Here is a 27,780-nt window from a genome sequence, read left to right on the forward strand (position 1 = left end):
CTCTCCCCTCCATTGGTTGCGGGAGCAGAATCCCCGCCTCCTGCTTCTTCTGGCTCCGCCCTACCCCGTCTCTGTTTCTCCATTGGCTGAGAAAATAGCGTCCTCTCAGGAGGGGCGGGTAGGGGTGGGCCCGAAGGAGGTGTTGAGAGCTAGATGGGCAGGTAATTTATCCAATAAACGTGCATATTCACCCCAGCAACTGCGACCCACCAATAGCGAGGTGGGGAGGGTAAGGAGGGGTGGGGCGAGACAGGCCTGAGTGAGGCTGTCAGGCGCCCGCGGCGGAGGTGGCGGACGCTGGGGCCCGCGGCGCTCTGAACAGGCCACCGCCTGTGTGTGCAGCCCGCGGGCCCGGCATGGGCCGGGGCGCTGGGCGGACAGGATGAGCGGTTTGGGCAGCCCGGTGCGGGCCTACGACTTTCTGCTCAAGTTCCTGCTGGTGGGCGACAGCGACGTGGGCAAGGGCGAGATCCTGGCGAGCCTGCAGGACGGCGCGGCGGAGTCCCCATACGGTCACCCAGCGGGTGAGCGCGGGCGGCTGGTGACGCGGAGCCCAGGGCGAGAGCCTGCGGTGTGTGTGGGAGGGGTGGGGGGAGCGGGAGTCGCGGAGCCGGGGCGATGGAGCCGATCCGGAGGCCTGGGGACGGGCGCGGCTCGGGAGTCCCGGGCGCCGGCCTCTCCCCGCGTGGACCCGCGCGCTGCCCCTTCCTTTCGCCGCGGAGTGCGCGGACCTAGCGAGCAGCTGGACAGGAGCTGGGTGTCACGTCCTGGGGGTGACGGCGGGCCGAATGGGCGGGAGGCGGGGAGCCGCCGCTGGGATTTGGGGAAGTGGACGTCGAGGGAGGCCACATTTGCGCGCGTCGCGTTTGCGAAGGACACGTGGCCCCGGTACAGGGGTGGCGAGGGCAGAGGTGATCACAGGCCCACAAGGCTGTGGCTCTTTGGTGGGTAGGAGAACTGCTGGACCAGACCCAAGCCTAGGGTCCCCTGAGTACCAAAACCCAAGGCTCCTTCCCCCAGGGGACCGGACCTCTAGGGAAAGGAACCCAAGCGACCCTGGCAGAGTCTGGCCAGGGAGGGGGAAGGCCCCCCATCAGAGGAACTGGAGAATGGATTCCAGGTGAAAGGAGACCAGACTGAATCAGGCTCAAGGGCAGTGGGCTGGATGTCCCTCCAGAGGAAGGAAGGAGGGGAGCTGAGAACCAGAAAAGATAGAACCTGGGCAAGGAGGTACAAAAGGAGTCAGGCAGGGACCTCACCTGTGGATGTAGACTGTGGCTGTGCGCTGACCGGTGTGACCATCTTTTAGTGTCATCTGCCCCTCAGCCCACCTAGGGGACCTCAACCCACCTTCCCAGCACTGACCTCATCTTGACTCTCGCTACCCTCTACCCTCTGAGCTTGCAGGCTGCTTCCTCAATCTCCAGCTCCCAGGGCCATGCCTGGGGTCTGGCCCTCAGGTGAGCAAGTGGGGCTCTAGAACTGTGTGGTCCAGTGTGCTGTTATTATCCCCTGTGGCTGCTGACTTCACCCTGGACAGCCCAGAGCTAGATCTCTCCCCTGTGACAAAGTTCTGCTGGACGGTGCTGTCCTGAGGGCAGGACTGTGTCCATAGCCAAGTCTTTAGAGCCTAGCGTTCAGTGAAGCATGAGATGCAGCAGAGGCAAAGGAATAACATGTTCTTTCTTTTCTTTCTTTCTTTTTTTTTTTTTTTGTGTACTGGGTATTGAACCCAGTGCTTCATGCATGCTAGGCAAACACTTAACCACTGGGCTACATCGTCCCAGCCAGGGATGAGACACTTTTGACAACAAAGGGCTGGAAGTGTGGCTCAAATGGTAGAGAAGCAAGTACCTGGTTCAAACCCCAGTACCACACACACACACACACACACACACACACACACACACACACACACACACAATGACACTAGATAAATACAAGTAAGGGCAGGTTGTATGTGTGTGAGGAGACCTTTGAATGTTTGAGTACCATAGTAGATGATGTGGGCAAATAGAGTGATGTGGGCAAAAGTGAGGAGGGATGTGGATGACATGTGAACAACTTCCTTCTGGTTGGTTTCATCAAGGCTCAGTGTCCTGCTGCTGCATGACTGTGTCATAGGTGGAACCAAAGACTGCTAAAAACAACTCATACGTGCTTTTTCTCCTGAAATTCTCCCCCTCCCATCCAAGTACTAAGCAGGCCAGAGGCTGTTGAGCTTCTACGATCAGATGAGATTGGGCACATTCAGGAGTTAAGTTTAAAAAAATTTTCTGTGAAATGTTTCATCATCAACATGGCCAAAACATTGCAGAAAAGAACCAATATCATGGATGTGCCCTTTGGGGGCTTTTGATTTATGAAATGTTTCTTCGAGAGCAAGAAAAATAGTAAGAAGTTGGGTAATTTTTTTTTTAAAGAAATGTATGTCTCACTGAGAAAGTCTTGGTGCTCTAGCTGTGAAAGCTGAGGTGTTAGCCAGGTGTCCTAGAAGCCTAGCACTCGGGAGGCTGAGGCAGGAGATGGTGAGTTTGAGGCCAGCCTGGGGTTGACCCTGCCTCAAACACACGCACGCACATGCACATGCACACAACGAAAGAGAGAGAGAGGTATTTACAGTTTCACACCCCTCCACCCATACCCTGATTTTATAGCCCACACAGCAATTTTTACACTGCTGAGGTTTATAACACTCTCTTCTGTTTTGTTGGCTATAATGCCAACAAGTGCTCAGTATTAATTCAACATTTAAGTGGATTGCATTCCTGCTGAAGTCTTTTCACCTTGGCTACTCCTGAGTTCTCTGTTATTTTGCTGTCCCTCTTAATTAGCTAGTTTTCACAGCCTGATACTTTTTTCAGGAAGGGCTTAGAGCTCTCCTGAGTTGCTCCTATCTGAGATTATCTGCCCATTGCCTTTATGGCTGGACAATGCCTTGGCAGGGAGCAATGTTCTCAGAGTACACTCTCATCCCAACACCTGTAACTATTGTTCTACTACCTAAGGTATTACATGTTGCCATGGTGAGGCAGCAAGTTAACTCATTTCTTTTCTGATGTAGGTTATTGGCCTTTTCTTAATGAATTTCTGAAAAAATTTTCCCTCATAGTTCCTTTCTTAACTAGACCATATCTGAGTCAAATTTTTTGTGTTAAACCTCTGAAACATTTTGTATTCCGAATTCCCAGATATATATTTTCTTAATTTCAGAGGAATTTATTTTGTGTCTTTAAGATATCTTCTGTTACTTTTCTTGTCTCTACTTCAGGAACACCAATTGTATTAGTTTCCTATTTGCTGCTATGACAAATCACAAATTTAGTGGCTTAAAACAACAGAAGTTTATTCTGTCATAGTTCTGGAGGCCAGTAGTGCAACACAGTCTTGCTGAACTAAGGGCAGAGTGTAGGTAGGGCCCCTTCCTGTCTGGAGCTCTGGGGGAGAGTCTGCTTTCTTGCCTTTCCAGCTTCCAAAACCTGCCCCCAGTCAGTGGCTCTCAGCGGCTCTCAGCCCCCGACCTCCATCTTCAGAGCCAGAGATGGCCATTGGAGTCTTTAGCACTTTGATGTGGACTCTCCTGTCTCCTTTTCCTCTTTAAAGAACCCTGTGACTATGTTGTGCCCACCCAGACAATCCAGGACAGAATCTCTACTTAAGGCAACCTTAATTCCACCTGCAACCTTAAATCCATTTCCCATGTAACCTGAAGTAGTCACAGGATTGGGGCACAGATATCTTTCAGAGGGTTCATTATTGTGCCTGCCACACCAGTTATTCTGACGTTGGATGGCTCTGTCTTTGCACCCATTCACATCTCTCTAGGGCTTCAGTCATTTCCATCTCTCTTCTGTGATTATTCAAGTCTTTCTTGTCTACTGGGAGTTTTGATTTTCCTAAATTGTCTCCAGCTGTTTCTAATTTAGTTGTTAGCTCAATAATGATGTTTTCATCTCCAGATTTTTTCTTAGTTTTGCAATTTTCTTTTTTTTTGATACTGGGATTTAGCTGGGATTTGAACTTAGGGCCTCAGGTGCTCCACTAGTTGACCCTTGCCCTCAGCCTTTGTTTGCTTGAGTTATTTTGCAGGTAGAGTCTTGAGTTTTGAGGCTAGCCTCAAACTGTGATCTTCCTACCTATGGCCTCCTAAGTAGCTAGGCTCACAGACATGTGCCACCATATGCAGTTTATTGATTGAGATGGGGTCTTGATAACTTTTTGTCTGGGCTGACCTCAAACTGCAGTTTTCCTGATCCCCACCTCACACACAGCTGGAATTATAGGCATGAGCCACTGTGTCCAGCCTGCAATTTCCCTTTTTTTCAATCAAAAAAATTTGTGTGGTGAGACCTGTTGAAACTATTCCAAGAATGAGGGAAGAGATAAAGGAGAATGACAGAGGGGGCGAATATGAAATATTGTAAGAACTTTTTTAAATGTTACAATGTACCTCCAGTATAACAATAAAAAATTATTTTAAAAAACCTCTTCTTTGAACTCGTGTTTTACCAACTTTTTAAAAAATGTGCTGTAGTGTTGAAGCAATCAGATTGGATGTTCTACTCCTAGGGTTGTGCTCAAATGAGTTTCTTTATCTCTGTCTCTTTCTCTTTTTTAACTTTTTGTTGAGGTGTGATATACATGTAGAAAGTGCACATATTATAAATGCATAGCTCAATGAACATCTACTAACCTAACACCCCATGTAATAAGCATTAAGATTAAAACTGGGACAACACCAAGGGCCAGGAGTGGTGGATCACACTTGTAATCCCAGTCATGTGGCAGATGGTAACAGGGATAAGGCCAGCCCAGGCAAAAAGTTACCAAGACCCCATCTCAACAAACAAACCAGGCCTGGTGGTGATGAAATCCCCGATACCCTGGAGGTGTAGGTAGGATGCAGGACTGAGGGTAGCCCTGGGCAAAAAGCATGAAACCCTATATGAAAAATAACTAATGCAAAAGGCCCCAGGGCTGGGTCAAGTGGTAGAGTGCCTGCCGAGCAAATGTGAGCCCCAAGTTCAAAATCATCCCTGTTGTCTGAGGTTATAGGCTGCTTATTCTCACGGTATATAAAATCCCTGTGGGACTGAACCATGACTTTTATCCTGCTAGTCATGGCATTTGGGTGGTTTCTAGTTTCTGACTATCATGAGTTCTTCTACCTCGAATATATGTTGTACGTCTCTGTGTTTCTGTTAGAACATGCAGGCATATGCATAGGGTTAGCTTTACTAGAGGCTCCTAAAATGTTCTTCAGTTTGCCTTCTGCCAGCAAATTACCAGTTGCTCAACACTTGGTTCTTTCTTCTTTTTTTTCTTTATTTTTTGGCAGTATTGGAGCTTGAACTCAGGGCCTCACACTTGCTAGGCAGGTGCTCTACCACTTGAGCCACTGCACCAGCCCTTTTTTATGATGGGTTTTTTCAATATAGGATCTTGAGGACTATTTGCCTTGGCTTCAAACCATGATCCTCCTGATCTCTGCCTCCTGAATAGCTAGGATTACAGGCATAAGCCATTGGCCCCTGGCTACAGTCTTGGTTTCTGGACCTTGTCTTATAGTCTGACTGCAGGGACTCTCACTATGGTGCCAATTTCCCAAGGGATGTGTCTTCCATTCCCACAGTGACACACACATTGGTCCCTCCTAAGCCCTTCAAGTTTTTTTGTTTTGTTTTGTTTTTTGCTGAGACTAAGGTTTGAACCTAGGCCTTCCTGCTTGAGCCACATCTCCAGTCCGTTTTGCTCTAGTTATTTTGGAGATGAGGATCTCTTGAGTTCTTTGCCCAGGCTAGCCTCAAACCATGATCCTCCTGATCTCAGCCTCCCAAGCAGCTAAGATTACAGGGGTCACCAGTGCCCAGCGGGTCTTCACTTCTGCCTGGCGGGCAGAACTCTAGTTCAGCCTTTCTTCTGGGATGTTCTGCTTCTTTCCAGTCAGGCCATTGGGTCCCACCTTTCATCCCTCCCATATTCAACAACTGGCTTCTCCCTTAACCTCTGTGGTTGTGGCCTTCCTTCTTCTGATTGATGAGTTTTCTGCATTTTGTGCATTTCATTAGTGATGGGGGAGGGAGGCTGTACCCACTGCTGTCTGTTGCCTCCCACGTTTTCCAGTGTGAGAGATGCCATTTTCTCTGACTGCTTCCTCCAGGCTTGTGTCTCCAGCTCCCATCTTGGCAGGAAAATCCCATTTCTTCTCTGCTTCACTTTTGCCGCTGCTAATAATAACTCCCACTGATCAAGAGTGTACAAGAATCATTTCCTGTGATAGGTTATTAGGCCCTGAGAGGGTGAGTAATTCCCTTAAGATGGCACAGCGTTGTGGGAAGAGCTAATTCTGGGCCTGCTCCATCATCACCCTCTACAGCCCCTCTTAGACATGATGTGCAGAAAGGCTCATCATCGAGGCTCCTTTACTTGAAGTGACCCAGTTGTCATTTTCCTCCTTCCCCTGCATCTGACAGATGACCCAGTGGGAGATGCTTGCACATGCTCCCTGCCCCCTTCTTTTCTGCAGGCGGTGTAGTTGCTGATTTATACAGCTGCTCTGCCCGTTTCCCTTGGCAACCACTTTAGATTTAAACTGTGATGTATAAAGTCACCCCTCTCCAGTGTGAACTCGGAGTGACATCACTGCAGCCCACTTCCTATGGTGTACCTCCCTAAGGAAGGACTTGGAAAGAGGGTGGATAGCTGAGTCCCAGGTCTTGTGGAGAATTCTGAAGGAAGAGGTTTTCAAGAGGCGACTTACCCAGCTGAGTCAACCTGTGGAGGATGTGCAACCTCTGCCACCATGGTACCACTGACCTCACAAAAAGTATCTTCAGTGCACTGGGTTTTAAAAATCATGTCATCAGTGCTCCTATGTATTTGTAAACTGCATTTGTATCAGATTTTCTCTTTAAAACCCCCTACTTCAGCCCTACCTTCTGTTTCCATGAGGTCTCTTCTCTGCTGTGTAGACCTTAAACCCTACAATTCCTTATCCCACAGGTGACAGCCAGGGAGGATTAAAATGGGCCAGCTCAGGTTTCTCCCAGGCAGAGACCCACCATTGCTTCTTTTTGTCCTCTGTCACCAGGCTGCCTACTGGCCTAGCACTACTATGGCTGGAACAGACACAGGCCTGCAGTCTACACTCACCCCACTAGCCACATGTTCTTAGTCCTGGCTGCCCGGGAGTGTAGAGACAAGGCAGTGGGACGTCAGTGGGAGGAAAGCAGCAGTCCAGAGCATCAGGAATGATTGGCTGTATCAACTGGCATTTGCAGGCTGTGAGCTGTCTTCTCAGTAAATTTTTTTTAAAACCATGTTTCAAATTTCCAGGTGTCTTCAGCTTAATTAGCTGCATAGGATGCACTGTGTAAGTGAACCTGAGCAGTGTCCCAGGGCTTAGGCTTAAAAATACTTGCAGATAATGGAGGCCTGTGTGCTCTCAGCACTGGGAAGGAGGCTGAAGTGGGAGGATTTCAAGTTAAAAGCTAGTCTGGACTACACAGTTACACTGTGCCTCAAATAAAAAAAGAAAAGGGCTGGGAACTGGTGGCTCACGCCTGTAATCCTATCTACTCAGAAGAAAGAGATCAGAAGGATTGTGGTTCAAAGCCAGCCCAGGCACATAGTTTGTGAAACCCTATTTCAAAAAACACCTATCACAAAAAAGAACTGATGGAGTAGCTCAAGGTATATGCCTTGAGTTCAAACCCCAGCACTACAATAAATAAAGAAACTGGAGACCTAGGTCCTAGCCAGATTCATAAACAAAACAATTTTTCAAAGTGGCCATGATATAATATAAAATAGCAAGTTCTTCAGGTTGCACATTCTCAGATGTTGACTCAGTTGAATCAGCCTCATTCTTGAAAGCCTGTTCAGGATTCTCCTTGAGACTAGGACTCAGCCATCCTCCCTTTCTCCAACATTGAATTCCATACACAGGCTCTGTGGGCAGAGCATGTACACCACTGGCGAGCCAGGCTCGCTGAGATGCTGGTCAGCATCTAGTGGACTGCTGTGTCTCTGCACCGGGGTCTACTGTCTGTGCAACTGAGCATAGGTTGTTCCTGTGGAGCACTGTTCCTTGGTGGGCTGGCAGGCACCTCTCCAGCACAGGGTTGACCTCTTCCAGGTGGGCTGAGGGTTTCTCATGCTATACCTGTGTTGGATTGGCAGCCTCTTGAGAGTGGCTCCTTTCTCACCTGTAATGGGTGATTCCTCCTGGCCTATTCTTACCAGAATCAGTGACGATCCAGGGAGGAGGCCTCTGCCTGGCCCTTGGGTACTGAGTACATGATGTTGTTGCAAAAAAAGAATTTTAGAACACCTTGAAATAGAGACCAAGAAAGTTTGTTAGTAAAGCAAAACAAAGACTGAAACATAGTATACAACCCAGATGTGGGTGTGGACACATCTGATAACAGATGCAATAAGTGCTTTAATACCAGGGATATGTAGGGTAAAAAGTGGGTTGGGGTTTGGCTTGAATTTACCTTAGGAAAAGGAAAAGGTAAATTATTCTGACACCTGTATAATTATTTGTTTAGCTGTTACACTGCTTTATCAGTTGGACCCAAAGGTTTGAAGGTTGGTTCACTCATTAAATACATGTCACTATGATGTAGATGTTCGAGCATAAGTATCTTTCTTTAAGATAGCCTTGCTCTAATTATTTTGGGGCAAGTGGGAAAGGTCAGGAGCAAAGAGCTGCTCTTTTTCGCTTTTGTTCTTTTTAGTAAGTGTTGCAGCTTGTTGAGAGAGTATGAAGTTTAAAGCAAAGAAAATAGTGCCTATGTGCTTTTAATCAAGTCATTTATTAAGGTAGTGTTTATCTCTGAATTCCTGGCTGCTGTTTCCTATGCCTCAATTCTCCTGATCTATCCTGTTTCACCATGTCTGTTTCCTTCATCTTGTTGAAGTGGGAAGGGCCCTGTGCAGGAAGAGAGAGTTGGCATTCAGAGTCTCAGTGAGATTAACCACACACAGGGATGCAAGATGGCAGTCAAGTCTTAAGAGACTTCTTAGTTACAGATTTAAAAAAAAACAGTGGCGTTTCCTCCTTTCAAATACTTTACATGATAATGCAGAATGTAAACATCTGACATGTACTGTTTACATGCTGCTATGAACTGAATGTTTGCTCCTCCCTAGAATTCATGTTGGAACCTAATTCCCAAGATCATGGTGTTAGGAGATAGGGTTTTGGGAGATGAAGACTGGGGAGGGAAGCCCTCAGACCAGAACTGGGGCCTCACACACCTCATATGTGGATGAGAACCTCTTGTCCCCTCCTGCTGTCTGACAATGCAGGGAAAAGGTGCTGTGTGAATCAGGAAGCCTTGACCTTGGACTTACAGCCTCCGGAACTGTGAGAAACAGGTTCCTGCTGTTTAACTGCCACCCAGAATCTGGTATTTTGTTACAGCAGCCCACACATACTAAGATACATATGTGATGTAACCATGTACATTACATACATACATACACACACATGTATATAGAAGTACATATGCACATAGGTAAGATCTCTTGTTTTTATTCCACTTTAAGGGTAAGAACTTTTTAATGAAGTTTATCACAAAGAAGCAGATTATTTCTTTCTTTCTGCTGTGCTGAGGATGGAACCCAGGGCCTCACACACACAGTAGGCAAGTGCTGTACCACTGAGCTACCTCCCCAACCCTCATTTTTATTATTTTGGTTTTGTTGACATGCATACAGATTCGCTGAACATGATGCTACTTCTGTAGGCCTTTTTTTCTTTCTCCTCTTGGAATTGAACCCAGGATCTCAGGCATGCTAAGGAAGTGCTCTATCACTTGAGCCACAGCCCCAGTCCTTTTTATTTTGTTTTTGAGGTAGGGTCTTGTGGCTAACCTTGCCTGGCCTGGCCTCAAACTTGCCATCCTTCTGCCTCTGCCTCCTGTGGAGGTGGAATTACGGATGTGCACAACCACAGCTGGCTTGTATAGCTCTTACATGGCTTGAATAGCTTTATTTTTGTCATAGCATGCTTCCTGTGTCATGAATACTATGATCATAACCAACTACATTTCCATGAATTTGGTTTCACAGTTTGTTTTCGCTCCTTAAGTGAACTTGGCATCCCATGGTCCTAAACTCTTAATGGCATACTGTGTAGTTGAAAACCTAGCAATCAGGACCCCACTGGGTACTCAGCTCTTAGACCTTCACTAACAGGAAATCTTCCATGTGACTTGTGTTCTGAGCCTCAGCTGGCAGAGAAAATGATGCTCATGTGCTTCTGGCACTGTGTGATGAAAGCAGTCAGGAGCCCAAGGCACGGAAGTACCCACCCCAGGCGAAAGGGGCCCATGAAACTGTTGGTAGTGAATAACCTGTGCTGTCACAAATGATCCTAGGTTTTCCCAGTTAAAATGAGCCTAAAGCTATTGCTAGTTTGTGTGGGGTGTGAATTCCAACCTCTTGTAGCTAATAATTAATTGCTGTCCCCCAAATGTGACATTTGAATCGCTGGTGTGTTATTTATATTGTGACTCGTGACAGGACTGGCATTTTGTCTGATTAAAAATAAAAGGAAAACAAGTTTATAGCAGTGGATTCATACATTTCCATATTAAGCTCTTGTTGATATGTAGACTATCCATTATTAAGACATAGGTTATCATCATTACAGGAAAACACAGTGATCAATGTGAGGAATACAGAGTTTTCTCTTAGATTAATAAAATCTATCTGGAAATAAAATCTGTGTCTTTCAGTCCCAAGTGCTGTGCTCATTTGAAGAGAGTTTGTGACAGTGCGGTTGGTGTGGTGCAAAGCCAGCATTGTCAGACTCAGTCCTTCACCTGGTGTGGGCAAAAGCTGCAAGGGAGGATTTCTAATATCCTGGCCTCGAGCTCCCTGGGAACTTTGGACTGGTGGGGAGGTGAGGCAAGGTGAGAGGTGAAGCAGGGGGAAGGGCGGGGAATAGGGTGTTTCAAAGTTGCCAGCTGTGGTTGCTGGTGACATATTCACTTCCCGAGCTACTGTGACAAGTGATACAGACCAGGGATTACAACGGCAGCAGTGCTGTCTCCCAGGGCTGAAGAGTCCAGAACCAAGGTGGCAGCTCTCTTCTAAGGCCCTTGGAGAGGATCTTCCCTGCTGCCCCATGACTGTGGTGTCATGAATCTCTTGGCACAACGCAGCATCACTCCAGTCTCTGCATTGTCATATAGCCTTCCTCCTGTGTGTCAGTGTCTCCAAATCTCCCTGTCCTCATAAGGACACTAGATACTGGATTTGGAGTCCACCATATTTCAGTGTGATCTTGTCTCAACTTGGTTACATGTGAAAAGACCCTTTTCCAACTAAGGTCAATTCCGAGATTCCAAATGGACATGAATTTTATTTTTTTGTTTTGTTTTATTTTATTTTATGGTACTGGAGTTTGAACTCAGAGCCTACACCTTGAGCTACTCTACCAGCCCTTTTTTGTGATGGGTTTTTTTCGAGGTAGGGTCTCTCAAACTATTTTGCCCAGGCTGTCTTCGAACCTCGATCTTCCTAATTTCTGCCTCCTGAATAGTTAGGATTACAGGTGTGAGCCACCAGTGCCTAGCAAAGGTGGACATGAGTGATGAGGTGACACCCCTAACATGGATGGAATTCTTCTCCGGAAGGAAAAACTGGGATCCCAGGATCCCTTGGCCATGTTGGTCCCTGTTGGCCAGGGCTCTGTTGAGAGGACCCTCCCCTAGGACTTTTCCTGGGCAGGACACGTGCCTTAGGCCCTTTCGGTCAGACCGTCCCGGCTAGACTGTCTTTGTCCCTGAGGTAGCTGGGTGTGGAGCTTTGTCCTGGTCTGGTGTTTTGCCACCTTATCCTGTGTATTTTAGCTGATTTGTTCTCAAGCATCATTTTTAAAATGATACAAAGGAGAAAAGAAAAATGTAAAAGCAATTTTATCTACTATTTCTAATATTTTATTAGAATATTTTATTTCTTAATTTTTTTTTTTTGCCAGCATGGGGTTTGAACTCAGGGCCTCCTGCTTTCTAGGCAAATGCTCTATTGCTTGAGCCATACCCCCAGCCCCTTTTGCTTTAGTTATTTTTCAGATATGGTCTCTGGTTTTTGCTTGGGCCAGCCTCTGGCTGCGATTCTCCTACCTATGCCTTCTCTGTGTTGGGATTTCAGGTGTGCTACCATGCCCAGCTTATTTGTTGAGATGAAGTTTCACTAATTATTTGCGTTTGAACAGTGATCCTCCGGATCTCAGCCTTCCTAGTAGCTGGGATTACAGATGTGAGCCATAGTGCCCAGCCCTAGAATATTTATTTTATTTCCACTAGTTGAAATTACTACTTATTCAGTGCCCTTCATTGATTTACAGGAAAGCTGAATTATACACAGACACACAGTCATACACAGTACACTTATACACATTTGTTAATTACAATTGTAAGGCTTTTGTTTCCTTGAAAAATAGAAAAATATTACCAAAAATGGAGAAAATTGTATTTTAGAACTACAGATTATATCAACTCATACAAATAATGTTGAAAATCACCCTACTGTAGTGTTGCTGCTGTGGGAAGAAGACCACCGTGCAGGTGCAGACCATGATGAGGTGTCTGGACTCTTGCAGTGGTTGTGGATGGGAAGTAAGAGTGAAGATGATTGCACTATGCTTTTAACATACTCCATACTAGATGAGAATTACTTGATTTCAGATAAGCTTTTCCATATGCTTTTGTGTGTGCAGTGATAGGGATCAAACCCAGGGCCTTGTACATTCTGGGCAAGTGCATTACCACTAAGCTTCGTCCTCAGCCCTTGGTTTTTTGAGACAGGGTCTTGCTCTGTAGCCCCAGTCTGGCCTCAAATTTACAATCTTCCTGCTTCCACCTCCTGAGTGCTGGGATTACAGGCATGAAATACCATGCCTAGCTATCCATATGCATTCTTTTTTTATCTTCCAAAGTGACAAGGCCAAGCGGGATTGGGCAAGCTGCCTCTTGGGAATCTCCCCTTCAGTCTTTGGCTAGCTCCACTTGCTAGACAAGGCACCTGTAGCCACGTGCAGCTTGGCAGTCTGTCCCCCTGTGTGGCCGAACCCTCAGAGACCCTGTGTCTCTCCCTAGCAGGTGACGACAGTCAGTGGAGGCTAGGGGACTCAAGAGACAGAGGAACTCAGGGCATGGAGGGGGACTTGATCATTAGAGGTCATCACGCCCTGCCTGTGGGGGACTCTGGGAGAGACCCTGGCCCTTGTGTGTGTCTGGGCTCACTGAGGCCTCTGTGAGAGCGGTCACCCCAGCCCTGAGAGTTTGGTGCCTAGCTGGCCATGATGTTGGGAGGGATCAGCTCAAGCCTTGATATGGTTTAGGTCTAAAATGTCCCCAAAGGCCTTGTGCTAAAGGCTGGTTTACCAGCTGGTGATTGAGTCATGAGAGCTCTGACCTCATCCTTGGATTAGTCACAGTGGCCTGGGGGCTTACTCTTTGAGACTCTATCTTGTCTCTGTTCCCTTCCTCTCTCCCTGCCTCCTGGCTGACATTAGATGAGCTGCGTCCTCTGTCACACGCTCCCACTGCCATGATAAGATGCCCTTATCTCAGGCCCAAAGCAATGGATCCAGCTGACCCATGGACTGAAACCTTTTAAACTATGAGCCAAAATAAACCTTTTCTCCTTTAAGTTGATTTCTTCAGGTATTTTGTCATAGTGATGGAAAGCTGACTAGTACACTCCTTGAGCTGGGCCAGGCCCCCTGTCTGAGCCCACGAATAGCTAGCCTCACGTGTCTGTCACCTGCCCTTTCTAATCCAAGACCTTGTCCTCTCTGAAGTTTAGTGTCCTGACATCATGGTTCTCTAAGATTAGATCCTGGCATCTTTCAGGCTAATAAGGAAGGTGGTTCCCTGTTCAGGTAACTCCACAGGCTCAAGCAGTCCATCCTAACCTGCCGTCCAGAGCTGACAGGCGAGGCTGAGCACAACCGTGGCACACAGCCTCCCTTTGCCTCTTGTGAGTTTGGCTCCAATGGGCGCTGTCCTTGCTCTCCACATTCATGGTGGGTATTCTGACAACCTCTGCCTTTCCAAGAGAGATCCCAGCCAAGGCGAGGCCCCATCTAAGACTCCTAACCGTGGAGAGTCGTGGTTAGAACGGGACACTGCTGAGAACAGCACTGGGCTTTCTACTCTTCCACTGGCTTGAGGACTGAGGAGATGATGGTGTGTCCTGGGGGGGCAGAGGGCCTGGCTCTTTCTGACATGGTAGACGCTGCACACTAAGATCAAATGTGAAGTGAGAGTGAACTGTTTTAAAATGACCATGTTAAAGTTACCTTCCGTACACTTACAGTGTGCAACTATCACCAACATCAGCTGCTTCCAGAACTTTCTCCTTGCTCCAGAAGGAAACCATGTCCCTATCATGAGCTGCTCCCCGTAACCCCAGCGACTTCCAGTATTCCTTCTGTTTTAACTCAGCCTAAGACGCATTGCTCCAGTCAGATACTTGGAGATACCCATGTTGTAAATCAGGCTCAATCAATATTTGCACCGTATAGCAGTCCTCTTGTGTGTCACCTTGCTCATGGAAATAGAATTGAGCAGCTGGTGGAGAAGTCCAAATATATTACTGAATTATTTGTCTTGTCCAGCTAAAAGTGGCTTTGTGTTTTATTCTTCCTGTGTGTGTATGTGTGTGTCTGTTTAGAAGGTTAAAATTATCTTTTTTTCAAAATATCCCTGTTATTCTGACTCATGTAATGAACATTCTGACAGACTTTGTTCTAGAAACTTCTTTGTATTTTTATCACATTTGATGGACACAGTTCTTGATGAATTAAGTTTAATAGATTTGAATTGTACTTTTTGATCCAAATATTGACCCAACAAATGTCAAAGAGGTTAACTTCCCATGGATCAAAATGTAACACAGAGAAGAAATATAATAAATAAGACAACAAATGTTGCACTAACACCAAGAAAACATTGGTAAGAATAAAGCAAAATGGTTCAGAAAGTGAGATTCTCGTACAGTGTGATTGTGAACCTAGCTATATGTAAGGATTTGGTTTGGGAATGTCTCTGTGGGCTGCACAGCTGATTAGAGGTTTATCTTTAACAACTTTGACTTTATAGAGAAAGAAAATGGCTTGATGTAGGCAGTCCCTGAGGGTAGGTGCCAGGGTCCAGGCAGGTGCAGTGCCACAGAGGGCAAGTGTATCTGTCCAGGAGTCCAGGGTTTGGGGGAAGGCAGAGGTCCTAAGCAGAGGGGTGCACTCACTCAACAGTCAGTCCAGAGTCCAGAACCTGTGGGTGTTTGGCTTTGGCAATAACTGGTGGTCAAGGAAGGCAGGGTTCCCTCCCCACTCCCCTGAGGGTCAAGGGTGCCAGAATAATTCAATACCAAGCTGAGAACTATGATACAGCCTCCTCTGGGCCTTGGGACTGCAGCCAGGTGGACTGTGGCATCAGAGAAGGGCCACAGTGGACCAAGTCAGCCACAAAAAACAGCAGGCAGCCTCTATCTGTGCCAGGACTTCCCTAACACAGCCCGGATTGAATGCCTTTGCCTTGTTGGGATAGGAAGACCATTTGCTGGTTTTGGCTGTTTCTGTGGGAAATCTCATTGTAATCAGCTCAAAAAATTTCAGTTGTGAAGGTCTGGTAATCGAGGCTTAGAGATTTTCAATCAGAGAGGAGTGAAGTTTTTTTCCTTTATTTTTTTTCTTAATTTTTTAGAAAGTGAATTCCAGGAACTTGGTACAGTGGCTCACCTGGGAGGCAGAGATCAGAAGGATTGTAGTTGGAGGCTGGAGAAGGAGGAAGTCGTGGGGGAGGGAGTTAGCGTGACCCCCCATTTCAACAACTAAACCAGTTAGATGGTCACATTTCTAATTCTACCTACACAGGAGGTGTAGGTAGGAGGATCAAGGTCCGAGGCCTGCCTCTGGCAAAAGCATGAGACCTCATCCAAAAAATACCTAAAACATAAAAAGGGCTGAAGACATGGCTCAAGTGGTAGATCACCTGCCTAGTAAGTGCAAGGCCCTGAGTTCAAAGTCCGATACCACCAAAAGGAAGGAAGGAAGGAGGGAAGGAGGGAGAGAAGGAAGGGTTAAAGATAGAAGATGTAAGTCATTCCTAACTACTTCATAGTTCTTCCTTGATAGGGGAGAAAAAGTTAGCAGAACATTTAATTTTTTTAATCAGAAGGCTGTCAAAACCGAGATTCCAGATTTGTGGGGATGAGCCCAGAGCAGAGAACACATCAGAACATGAGGGAAGAATAGACACTTTATGGGGAGCAGCCTGGAAGAGAGGCAGCTCTGTGTAGGGAGGAAACCACCAAATACTGGGGTGCCCTCAGAGTGGGACCTCCAAGGTTGCGGGAGAAGTGGAACTTTGTTGAGCAGACGTGGCTGTGGCTAGGGTCAGAGTTTGAATAGTCGTGGCAAGCATGCACTGTGAGGTGGTGTGATCCCCACTTCCAGCTGGAGAAAACAAGACCCAGGGGAGGAGTAAGACAGCGATGGTGTCCACCTGGAGGGTCCCTCATGGTCCTGTGTAGGATCTGCAGCAGGTTCCACCCATCAATTGATTGCTTGGATTGAATGACCTCCCTATGGGAGTGGGACACAATGTTTTTCAACATTTGCTCCAAAATGCAAATGTTAAAATCCCAAGGTGACTGTGAGGAGGTAAGGAGATTAGGTCATGAGGTGGAGCCTCATGCATGGGATTAGTGTCTTTTAGAATGTACAGAATGCTCCTGGCCTCTTCTGCCAAGTGAGGACACAGGGAAAAGGCACTTCTAACAGCCTGGAATCTCCAGTACCTTGATCTTGGACTTCCAACTTCAAGTGTGAGAAACAGGTTTCAATTGTTTAGAAGTTATGTGGTTTATGATACTTTTGTCTGAGAAAACACCCTGTCTCTCTGTCCCCAGTTCTGTTACAGGGCTAGAGGGGGTGCTGTATAGGAAGGGGCATCACCACTGGACAGAGTGGACCCCGGAAAAAAGTCAAATCACTTCCCTGAAGGAAGTGCAGGCTTTGTGGAGGTACTGTAGGCCAAGCCCTGTCCACTCACTGTCCTTGGACATCAGCCTCCTGTCCTTGTCCTTTGAGAGCTGATCACTTGGGAGCAGGTTAACTCAGCAAGGCTGCTCCATCAAGAAGGCCTCCTGAGGAAGTGCCTGAGTCCAATTTGGGGCATTAGGTTAATAATTAAATTGGTTGTTACTGAGTTAAGTTTTCCTTTAAATTGTTGTTTACTGTTGGTGAAAGTTCTGGGGTTGGAGGTCATTGCACATTGCTTTGGGAAGGTGTTAAAATACATCTTCTGTAGCCTTTCTCAGTGTTGGGGTCAATGTCTGTCTGTCTGTCTCTCTCACTCTCTGTCTCCTTCCCTGGGTGTTGTGCTTTGAGGATATATCAGATAGGATGTTTTTATTGTAAGCAAAAACAAAAAATACTAACTCAGAGTAGCTTAAGCCAAGAGGATTTCACTGTCTCAGGTATCTGGCAGGTCAGACAGGGCAGGTTTCAGGTATGGCTGGAGCAGGAGTCTGCTATCAGGAGTCTACTGTCCTCCCTCCCCAGGCCTCTTCCCTGCACAAGTCCATCTGCTTTTCCATGTTGGGTTAATGCTCAGTTGGTTCTTTCCACCTGGGGAGGAAGCTGGCCACCGGCAACTCCAAGTCATGTGAATGGTGCAGGTTATGGTGCCAAAAGGAGCGGGCGGTGAGGACCCCTCTTACCTGTCCATCAGCCGTGTCAGTCTCTGTGTTCTCTGTTGTGTCCAGCACTGACAATTGTCTGCAGGACGGCTGGTCCAATAGGAGTGCCAGGCCAGGATCACAAACAAACAGAAACTTAGAAGGGACAAATTAAAAAATAAGACAGAACTTGGAAATTGAAAACATAGTAGCAGGGATTAAAGATAACACTGAGACTTTCCTAGAAAGTTGAGAGAAAGAGAAGGAGAAGAAAGAGAGAGAGAGAGAGAGAGAGAGGGAGAAGGAGATGAAAGAGTAAAATAAGAGAAAACTGGGGGCAGGTCCTGGGGACTCCATCTTATTAGCAATGCCCAGGGGAAAACAGGAAACTAGCCCAAGAGCTCCCCCAGATAGAGTCATGTGTCTCCAAATTGAAAGGGTCCACTGAGCGGTCAGAACAGCCAGTAAGGGGTCTGCATGAAGGCACCATGAGAACGACATCTCTGAGGGCCAGGAGCAGAGAGCAGACCCTCCTTGCTTGCCGAGAGGAAGCCAGGCTGTGTTCAAATGATGGAGGACCAGTTTGACCCAGTATCAATAAGAACTCTGGAACAATACCACACTCTTCTGAAGGAAAAGTGTTTCTTACGTCAGATGGATGCCCATCCAAACTCAATGAAGTGTAAGGACAAACTAAGGACACTTTCACATGTGTGAAGTCTCAAAATCCCACTTCCACATATCCTCCCCAGGAGAGGAAAGGAAGAAAGAACCAACAGGGAGCTGTGAAGCCGGGGGTAGCCAGGCTATCCTGAATAGGACACTTCTGAGAGGAGATTTAGATAATTGGGGGATTGAAGGAGTGACTTGGTGATAAATGAGAGAAAACAAAGCAAATATACAAGGAGGTAATGCTTAACTCTAGTTAAAACAAAAGGTTTACAGGAAGGAAAACCACATAGCATACCATGTTGTTTAGTTGTGGACACTATCTACCTGATCATAATGATGTAAAGTTGAATACTGATCTAGCCAAAATAGCAATATGTCCATTCTTAGGGAACGTGGATAAGTGTTTGTGCATGTGTGAGAAAGAGAAGGAGAAGATTAGAGTTAGAGGTGTGAGTTTGTCAATGAAAGAGAATTACACTTTTACCCTCAATGGTGAGAAGTCAGTTAATGCCCCAAACTGAAAAAGTCAAGACCAAAATGAAATGTCCTCCAGCCTGGGAAGGGTGGGCACCTCATCTCACTATCTGGAAACAAATGTGCCAAATGCAAGAGAGTTATCTCTAGATTCAAAGTAGATTCACAAATGTGTTTATTCATTGCCTCATGGAGAGGGTGAGAAACCTTTAGCCTGCCAGCGGCAAAGCATTCCCTAAGTTACCTTTGAGGTAGCTATGTGAATACACCCCTGTTCTGTTTATTCCCTGTGTGTATTTCATGTTATGCTTGCCTCCGTGCTGAGCCGCAGAAGGATGTGGGGGTTTGCTTGTCCTCCAAGAGGCAGGCAGGTTTAAAGGACTGTGAATGGCCCCTGGCAATTTAGCAGGCCTGCTGCTACTGTACTGGGGCTGAAGAATCTGCTGCTCTTAGGGTTCAGAAGAGAATTTTTCTTTCTTTGAAAGGATTCTTTCTTGGGTTTCATCTGGACACAAAGGAAAGCCACACCATACTTTGATCTGAGAAAAATGGAGGCAGTGGAGATACTACTGTCCACCACAGTGCTGAGATCAGCACATGATGCCAAAAAGTCCCCGTCAGCTCTCAGGTCAGAAAGGAGATAGAAACAGAGGGGAGAGAGACAGAGAGGCAAAGAGAAATAGAGGGGAGCTCTCAGGAGCCTGACAGACTGGTTGGAGACTGTCCTGTGTGCTGTGGTGCTCCCAACCTGAAGTCTGTACTTTTGCTATTTGAGTTTCCTTAAAAAGAATGAGCAGAGGTGTCCAGTCTGAGTGGCATTTGTCCTTCCATTGACTCACAGTTTCCTGTGAACAGAGTATGTAGTTTAGCAAGAGATGGACAGGGATTCAGGAACCTTCAGTCCAAGACATGGGCTCTTCGAGGACTGGAGGAAGGACCTCTGAGTCTGAAATGGTGGGAGGGAATCAGGATGGGAGCTGCAGGGTGAGCACGAGGCAGGTGGAGCAGGGGACAAGCCTGGACACAATGGGGGAATGTAGTGGAGGGGTGGTGAAGGCCGATGGGCATGGTTGGGGAACAGGCCATGCTTGGAGCAGGCAGAGCAAGGCATGGGCCTCTGCGTGCATCGTGGTAGTCACCATGCACAAACATTCTCAGTTCAGGGCTGGCTCGCTGCTGTTGCTCTATCCACTGGGAGCCAGAGTACAGAGACCTGAGCTCCTCTGGGGTGTCTTGTCTACCTGCAATTGGGGCAGGAGCTATCAGAGTGGAGTCTCTGGTGGGTGTCCTCCGCCTTCCCATGCATGCTTGAGACAATACCACCCACCTACCCCTGGTGGCTTGTAGCCAAATCACAGTGGTCTAGCTCCTTCAAGGGGCAGTGCTGAGCTCCGGTGCTGCAAGTCAGAAGAACCTGTTTAATGAATATTCACTGGCAGCACTAGGTTTCTTTTGGAAGAAGAGCAGCTGGATTTATACCCATTGTGAGGTTTGAAGGAGATCCACTCTTCTTTCCGTTTCTCGATATGCACTTTTCCTTTGGAAGTATGATTCTCAATTTATCTTTACTCAGCCACATCCCAGGAAGTTTCTGAGGCTACTTGTCTCTAGATTCAGGAGCTCAGAGAGACATTCCCCAGTCCAAGGGCCACAGAACCTTAGCAGTTTGGATTCTGCTGAGGTGGCACTTATTTTTAGGAAGGGCCACGCCCCTTTATGGCATTTTTCTGTCCTTCTCGGTTGCTGGGTCCTCCTCTCATCAGTCTGCTGAGCATGTACTCTGGCCCACAGGCCTGGTGGTTCCCAGAGGCGCCAGAAGTGAACACTGGTGATTTTTCAAAGAAGCAGAAAAATGGTTTCTGTTGGAATATTTTTCTTTTAAAAAATATTTTTGGGGGGCTGGGGTGTAGTTCAGTGGTAGAGCACTTGCCTAGCATGCACAAGACTACAAGACTCCTGGGCTCCATCCCCAGCACCACACACACAGAGAGAGAGAGAGAGAGACAGAGACAGAGACAGAGAGAGAGACAGAGACAGACAGAGAGAGAGGTAGAGACAAAGAGAGAGATTACAGCATCTTTTATTTTAGAAGACAGCAAACTCATTAAAATAAAAACTCGAAAGGAGAAAAAGGTTAAACACTGCTCACGCTGCCCATAATCTGTAACCCAGAGGTCACTAGTGGCAGTGAAGGTGCTGTTCCCCTTAGTCCTTCCTTTCTATGCAAACACAGATACACACACTCTCAGACCTGCCATCTTGCTTCCTGTCTGATCCCACATCCCATGCATTTCCACTTCATTTCCCAGCTATACTTGGGGGACACCCTCCTGTTGCCAGACCTGCTATTTTTCCTCTGTTACCATGGAAACAGAGCTGAGTGGAGCTTTTGCATGCAGCAGGGTAGTCTGAGTGAGGGGCAAAGGTGGAGTGAGAAGGAAAACGGGCGCAGGACCCAGATGGCTGCAGCCCTGCAGCAAACTCACCAGCCACCAGGTCACACATGGTTTCCTCAAGGGCTCAGAGCAGCTCTTGGGAAGGGAAGGTCCAACTCTGCTGCCTGGGGTGAACCCAGCCCTCCTGGCTTGTGTGTCACCTTCGGGACAGTGGCTGGGAAGCTCAAGTCCCAGGAAACCCAATTGGAAAGCACCAAGCACTAGGCTGATGGCAGCAGTGAGTGTCTGAGTCTCCACAGAGGCCGGGGCAGGCAGTTGATGCTGAAAGAGGGGAGGGGGGCCGGTGGCAGGCGCTCTCTTCTGAGTCTGAGTAAACCTGGGGAGAGGCACATCAGGGTCTCAGCCACCTCTTGTAAACCTGGGATCTGCTCCATGAGAAACCCTTTCCTCTCCTACAGTGAGAGTTTCATCCTCTTAGCATTCTTTTATAAACGGTGACTCTGGGAAATCCTTTGCAGCCAGCCCCACACCTAAGTCATCCCCAACTCTTTCACAGGGATTGACCACAAGACGACCACCATCCTGTTGGACGGCCGGCGGGTGAAGCTGCAGTTGTGGTGAGTTGGGGCCACCCTGGCTAGGGGCACTGACCCCAGGGCCTCACCCATTTAGTGCCAGCTTAAGTTGGTGGCTTCCTGAAGGACAGCGCTGACCCAGTTGTCTGGGCCACTGAGGTCCGTCACCCCATTGTCTAATGGAAAGGGAGCCAGGGCTGAGCCCTGTCCAGGGAAGATGCCTCATTGGCACCTGCCTCCTGCTCTCCTCCCTGGCCCTGGGGGACAGAAGTGGCATAATCAAGACAGTCTAGGTGCCAGGTCCTCCACACCTGGCTCTGAGCATCCACCAGGGAACTCAGAGGTCTAAGGACTTGCTGAGCAGCTCGGGCCTGGAGCTCCTTCCACTATGGGGACCCTGCTCTCTCTGCAGATCCTGCTGTCCATCTTCTGAGTGCAGCTAAACCACCCAAGGTTACTATCAGAACCCTGTCCTTCTCTAGGGCCTGAGCCAAGAGCCAGGGGCTCATCCTCCCTGGGCCAGGCACCATTACACTATAGAGCAGATGCTTCTGAGGCTACACTGGACTTGGCTCCAGAGGCTGTGCCTACAGTTGCTACATGCCCTGAATCTCCTCTGATTTTGCAGTGGAGGTGGACTTTCTCCAAGTCTGTTTCTGGTCTGGCTGCAATGTTGGCAAAGGCCTCTGTGTCCCTTGGTGCCCCTTCTGAATCTGGAATCATCCTTGACACTTGTCTTTCTCTCATGCCAATGTGGAGAGAGCTTCAGGAGACCCAACACAAGCACTCCACGTCACCCTGCTCACCTCCATCTGTCCCTCTTCCTCTGCTCTTCACTGTCCCCAGCCTTCACACGTGAACTTTCCTCAGGAAGCCAGGTCTGCCTCACCCTGCTCCACAAAGGCCTCACGGGCTTCTGCCGTGCTCAGAATCACCCTAAGTGACTGCAGGACCTTGAGATCACTCCTGAGTAGTACCAGCTGCAGGCTATGTCCACATTGACCCCTTTGCATAGTCACATTCCCCACCCTAGGTCTCTGGATGTGGTTTCCTAAAGCCTAGGGCTGAGCCCTCTGCCTGCCTCCCCCAGCTCCTCCCATAGCTGCAGAGCGCTGGGCTTTCTCAGGGCTTTGACCCACAGTGGTGGTGCAGGAATCTCACCTCACCATGGGGCCTGCCTGTCTGACAGCACCTCCTGAGGCCTTTGACCTCCAATGAGAGGCCAGTAGATGATCACCTCCATTCTGCTGTCTCCTTGCGCACAGACCTTCTAGTGACAGAACTTCAAGAGAGGTTCTGTTGAATTCTTGAATCCTCGGTTGATTTGCTTTTCAAGAAAATGAGGTTCTTGTTGCCATGTCTTTGGCAACAGCCAGTTCTGTCAGCTTCTCGTGAGCCATAGGCCCTCCTCTAAGGTTTTGAGTGGTCACCAACTGTAGGTGACATATAACAAAAACAGCAAAAAGCATGCCTTGTCCTGCTGCTCATTGTGAGGATACACACCTCTTGTGCATGGCTCTCTGAGAACCATAGCTGAAGTGGGTATGTTGGCTGCATGTGCAGGTATGTAGCCACATTGCTTTAGAAAATATGCCAGGAAGGCTCGGAAGATTCTAGGAGGACCTCAAGTTTGAGGCCATCCTGGGCTACACATTGAGACTCTTTCAAAAACCTTTCAAAAAATGGCCAGACACAGTGGTGATATACACCTGTAATCTCAGCTGCTTTGGAGGTGGAGGCAGGAGGATCTTGGTTCAGGGTTGGCCCTAAGCAAAGCATGAGACTGTACCTGAAAAATAAACTAAAAGCAAAAGGAGGGCTGGCAGAGTGACTCAAGTGGTACAGCACCTGCCTAGCAAGTGTGAGGCCCTGAATTCAAACCCCAGTACCACCAAAAAAAAAAAAAAAAAAAAAAAGCAAAAGGACTGGGTTGGTGGGTGGGTGGGTGCCTACTGGCCTCTGGAATCTCCTTTTTCTTTACCCTTAGTGCTACTCGTTTGACTTTTCAAAATGGCAGTTAGAAAGGAGAGTGAGCCCAGAGGACCTCCTGATGTCCAGATCACTGCAGGAAATGCAGGGTGGTTTTGCTGGGGTCTCAAACTTGCCACACGATGAGCACAGGCATGACAACAATAAAATGCTTCAAGACTTGCGAACCTGGTTGTGAGGAAGAAGCACTGATTTCCTCTTAACAGTCTCCCCCATGTTTTCCAGGGACACGTCAGGGCAGGGACGATTTTGCACCATATTCCGCTCCTACTCGAGGGGCGCACAGGTAATGCAGCGTCATTTCCTGAGAGATCAAACGCTTTAGTGGATAATTGGAAGAAAAGCCAATTCAGCTTCTGTATAAATTGATGAGTGCCTACAGATGTGCTATATGTTTTTTTCTTTTCTAGTAGAGCATATTAATTGTACAAAGGGGTTTCATTGTGATATTTCCATACATATATAGAAACATACTATAGAGTATTTGGTGGCTTAAGTTTTTTTCAGCACCACTGATGTACAAGTGCATGTGTTCCTGTGAGTGCCTGCACTTGTATGCATGTGCGCTGTGTGTGCATGTGTCTATCTCCCTGTCTTTCTGTGCGTTCACTCTATCCAGGTGAGGGGTGCCTTGCTCTGTGTGAGGTGGTGGTTTCTGCAGTGACCCCACATCCCATGTCCTTGGAGCAACTCACAGATGTGAGTTCTAACCTCCAACTCACCTTGATATTTTTGAGTTTATCAGTAAGCTTATCAAAGTCACTAGAAATGATAATATAACTGTTACATGTGGTAGGTAAATCAAATTTATATACTTTGTGTTAAAGTAGGTAAAGTGCTTAGTTAGTTGTGTGTCTTTGATTAAAACACAGCACACCAGTTAGCACATGGGTGTTTAACATGATTCTCAGAGTCTGCCTGGCTCTGCAGCTCTGGTCCAGGCTGGCACCTGTGCTTTGTGTGCTGACCCTGTGCCCTCTCTCTCCCCCAGGGTGTGATCCTAGTCTATGACATCGCCAACCGCTGGTCCTTTGATGGCATCAATCGATGGATTAAGGAGATAGACGAGGTATGATGCGTGATGCTGTTGCCTGTGTTTGTTTGGGCTTCAGAGGACATCAAGCCAGGGGTCAGTGCCCAGGGCTGTGGCACACATGGGCCAGGACATGTGCTGGGGCTTCAACAGCAGAAAGGATGCACCACCTTACAGCTAGGCCTCCAGTGTGACCACAGGGAGCCTCGGGGCTCCGGATTCCTATCCAGGCCCCATGTGGGACAAAGTATCCTGCTGGGCCTGATCTCAGGTGCTAGGACTCAGCCTGCTTTGCTCTCTGTTGGGGTCAGGGTGGGTGATGAGCAGTGAGGGGCTGCTGCTTATTGGCATGGCACCCTGACCAACCTGACTCTCACCGGGAGACATGAGAGAGTCAGCACTAAGCCTGCCGATTAGGGTTCCATGGCTGCCATAGCAAAGGACCACAAACCGGGTGCTTTAAAACAACAGAAATTTATTTTCTCTTAGTTCTGGACAGCAGAATCCAAAATCAAAGTGCTGACAGGGCTGTGTTCCCTCCAGAAGCCTTGGGGATCCTTCACACCAATCCCACCTTCTGGAGCTTATAGTGGTTCTCAGAGTCCTCAGAGGCTGTCACTCCAGCCTCTGCCTCCATTACTACATGGCTTCTCTGTATCCTCTCCTCTTTTTATGAAGACACCAGGCATTAGTAGGGCCCACCCTAATTCAGTATGACTTCATGTTAAGCAATTAGATCTCCACAGACCCTATTTCCAAATAAAGTCCCATTTTGAGGTTCCGGGGTGAATATGAATTTGTGGCAGTTTGCTATTCAACCCCGTATGCTCAGGGTACCAACAGCAAAACTCACACAAGTCACCCATTTTCCTTGCCTCTCTCACCCTTAGCATGCCCCCGGTGTCCCTAAAATCCTGGTGGGGAATCGGCTTCACCTGGCATTCAAGCGGCAGGTTCCCACAGAGCAGGCCCAGGCCTATGCAGAGCGCCTGGGCGTGACCTTCTTTGAGGTCAGCCCTCTGTGCAACTTCAACATCACAGAGTCCTTCACAGAGCTGGCCAGAATTGTGCTTCTGCGACACGGGATGGACCGGCTCTGGAGGCCAAGCAAGGGTAGGTCGAAGACACCACTCCAAGTGCCATCCTGCCTGGTCAGATGGGATGTGGTTTTAAGCCCCCTGCACAATGGTGGACTCCCCAGACCCATCTCAAGGTCACTGTGTCTGTTCTTAAAGAGTAAAGTGTATTTCATTTGAGAGAAATATTATTCCAGATTTGGAAGAAAGCTACAAGAAAAATTTCTGTAATTAGTGCTTGGGCAGAGGTGAAGGCAGGGTAGAGTTTGCTGCACTCATGAGTAGCTCAGCTTGAGCTCTGTGGTATTCCCATAGTCCCAGGAAGGCGGGAAGTCAGGTGTGTGGGGTGCCCCCTGGTGGCCAGCCTCAGTCAGGGACATGTAAACTAAGCGTGGCTTTCTTTTTCTTCCCAAGTTCTGAGCTTGCAGGACCTGTGCTGCCGTGCAGTGGTGTCTTGCACGCCTGTGCACCTGGTAGACAAGCTTCCGCTCCCTGTTGCCTTACGGAGCCACCTTAAGTCATTCTCAATGGCCAATGGCCTGAATGCCAGGATGATGCACGGCCGGTCCTACTCCCTGGCCACCAGCTCCAGCCACAAGAGGAGCAGCTTCCGCAAAGCCAGGGTTGCCCACCCACCCCAGAGCCCACCCAGAAACTGCACCAGAAATAGCTGCAAAATTTCTTAGGGAAGATACTAGCAAGACACACACTGGGGCCTGTCCAGGAAGGAGGCTCTGAGTAGTCACACCTGCAGGACAGAGACCATTCCAGGCTCAGAAACATCTCTCCCCGTAATGATGCTGCTTCTGAATGCCCATGCCACCTCCAGGAGGTGCAAATGCTGACATGTGACTGACACTTCTGCGTGGATGTGCATGAAGCTCTTGTTCTAGATTTGTGTGTATAAAGGGAAAATTAGTATTCTGCTCAACCCTTGATAACGTGAAGTTTCGAACGTTACTTTATCATGATTGCAGTACGACCTGTTCGTTAAATAACCGCATTTATAAGGCTGGTGAAATGCGTGCGGTGAGTACATACATATTCAAGGGAATTTGAAAAGCAGTGATGGTGGGATGAGCTAGCGCCATCCACACTACACGATGGCCTTTTTGTAAACCTCCTTTTTAATGTCAAAGCACCAATTTATAAAATGCTGCAGTTGCACAGAGATTACGTACAAAATCCATCCAGTTTGGGTATGAAGTGCATTTGATAAAAGTTTTTGCTATGCTGTTTACTACATTTTGGGATTAATAAGTAATTTATATGCATATTTTTCTGTAAATCTACACTTTTTTGTACAAGGTGTTCTGCAAGTTATGAAGCTGTGGAAAGAAAATGCCAAAGATATCTCTAGTTATGTTGAGCATAGCCAGCAACAGATCGGCAAGGGGAAAGCCGTTGCAGTGAAGAATGAAGTGAAAACACTGTTATTTAAGAAAATGTTTCTGAACAATAAAGTGGATACTTGTTCCTCTCTCAGTAGAGTTGGGGCTGGCTCTTTGTAGCTCTTGGTGCCCTTTTCTCCACTTGCCTCCCTGCCTCGTGTGGACCCCACAGGTCAATGCTGGTTCATGACATTAACCACAAGTCTTAACTTTTGACCCAGGTCACTTTTGGAAAAGATTCTTTTTCCTGAGTAGAAATGTAAGGGAAGAAAGTAGAAGTACTAAAAAACGGCACTCACTTGTGTGCCTGTTGATAGAACATCAGAGGTCTGCTGATCCCCAAGAGCAGAGTTGTGGCTGAGTGTTTCCACAGAGAGGAAACCCTGTCGCCAGTCTACAGTAGAGATCACACTGGCTGTGCAGACGCTGAGGCTTCGGTCTCTGTCCTAGTCCTACTGCCTAATGTTC

At 47.7% G+C, this 27,780-nt stretch overlaps 1 protein-coding gene across 1 annotated transcript; it reads left to right on the forward strand.

Annotated features, from left to right (window-relative positions):
• The first annotated feature begins 251 nt into the window (after nucleotides 1-251).
• Rab40b (RAB40B, member RAS oncogene family) lies at nucleotides 252-27,406 on the forward strand. Its single transcript, XM_020168144.2, has 6 exons — nucleotides 252-524; nucleotides 21,805-21,865; nucleotides 24,038-24,098; nucleotides 24,804-24,881; nucleotides 25,736-25,958; nucleotides 26,336-27,406. Exons 1-6 carry the CDS (start codon nucleotides 383-385, stop codon nucleotides 26,605-26,607), a joined length of 837 nt encoding a protein of 278 aa, XP_020023733.1. The 5' UTR covers nucleotides 252-382; the 3' UTR covers nucleotides 26,608-27,406.
• The last annotated feature ends 374 nt before the right edge of the window (nucleotides 27,407-27,780 follow it).

The sequence above is a fragment of the Castor canadensis genome, chromosome 11 (assembly GCF_047511655.1).
Source record: "Castor canadensis chromosome 11, mCasCan1.hap1v2, whole genome shotgun sequence".
NCBI lineage: Eukaryota > Metazoa > Chordata > Mammalia > Rodentia > Castoridae > Castor > Castor canadensis.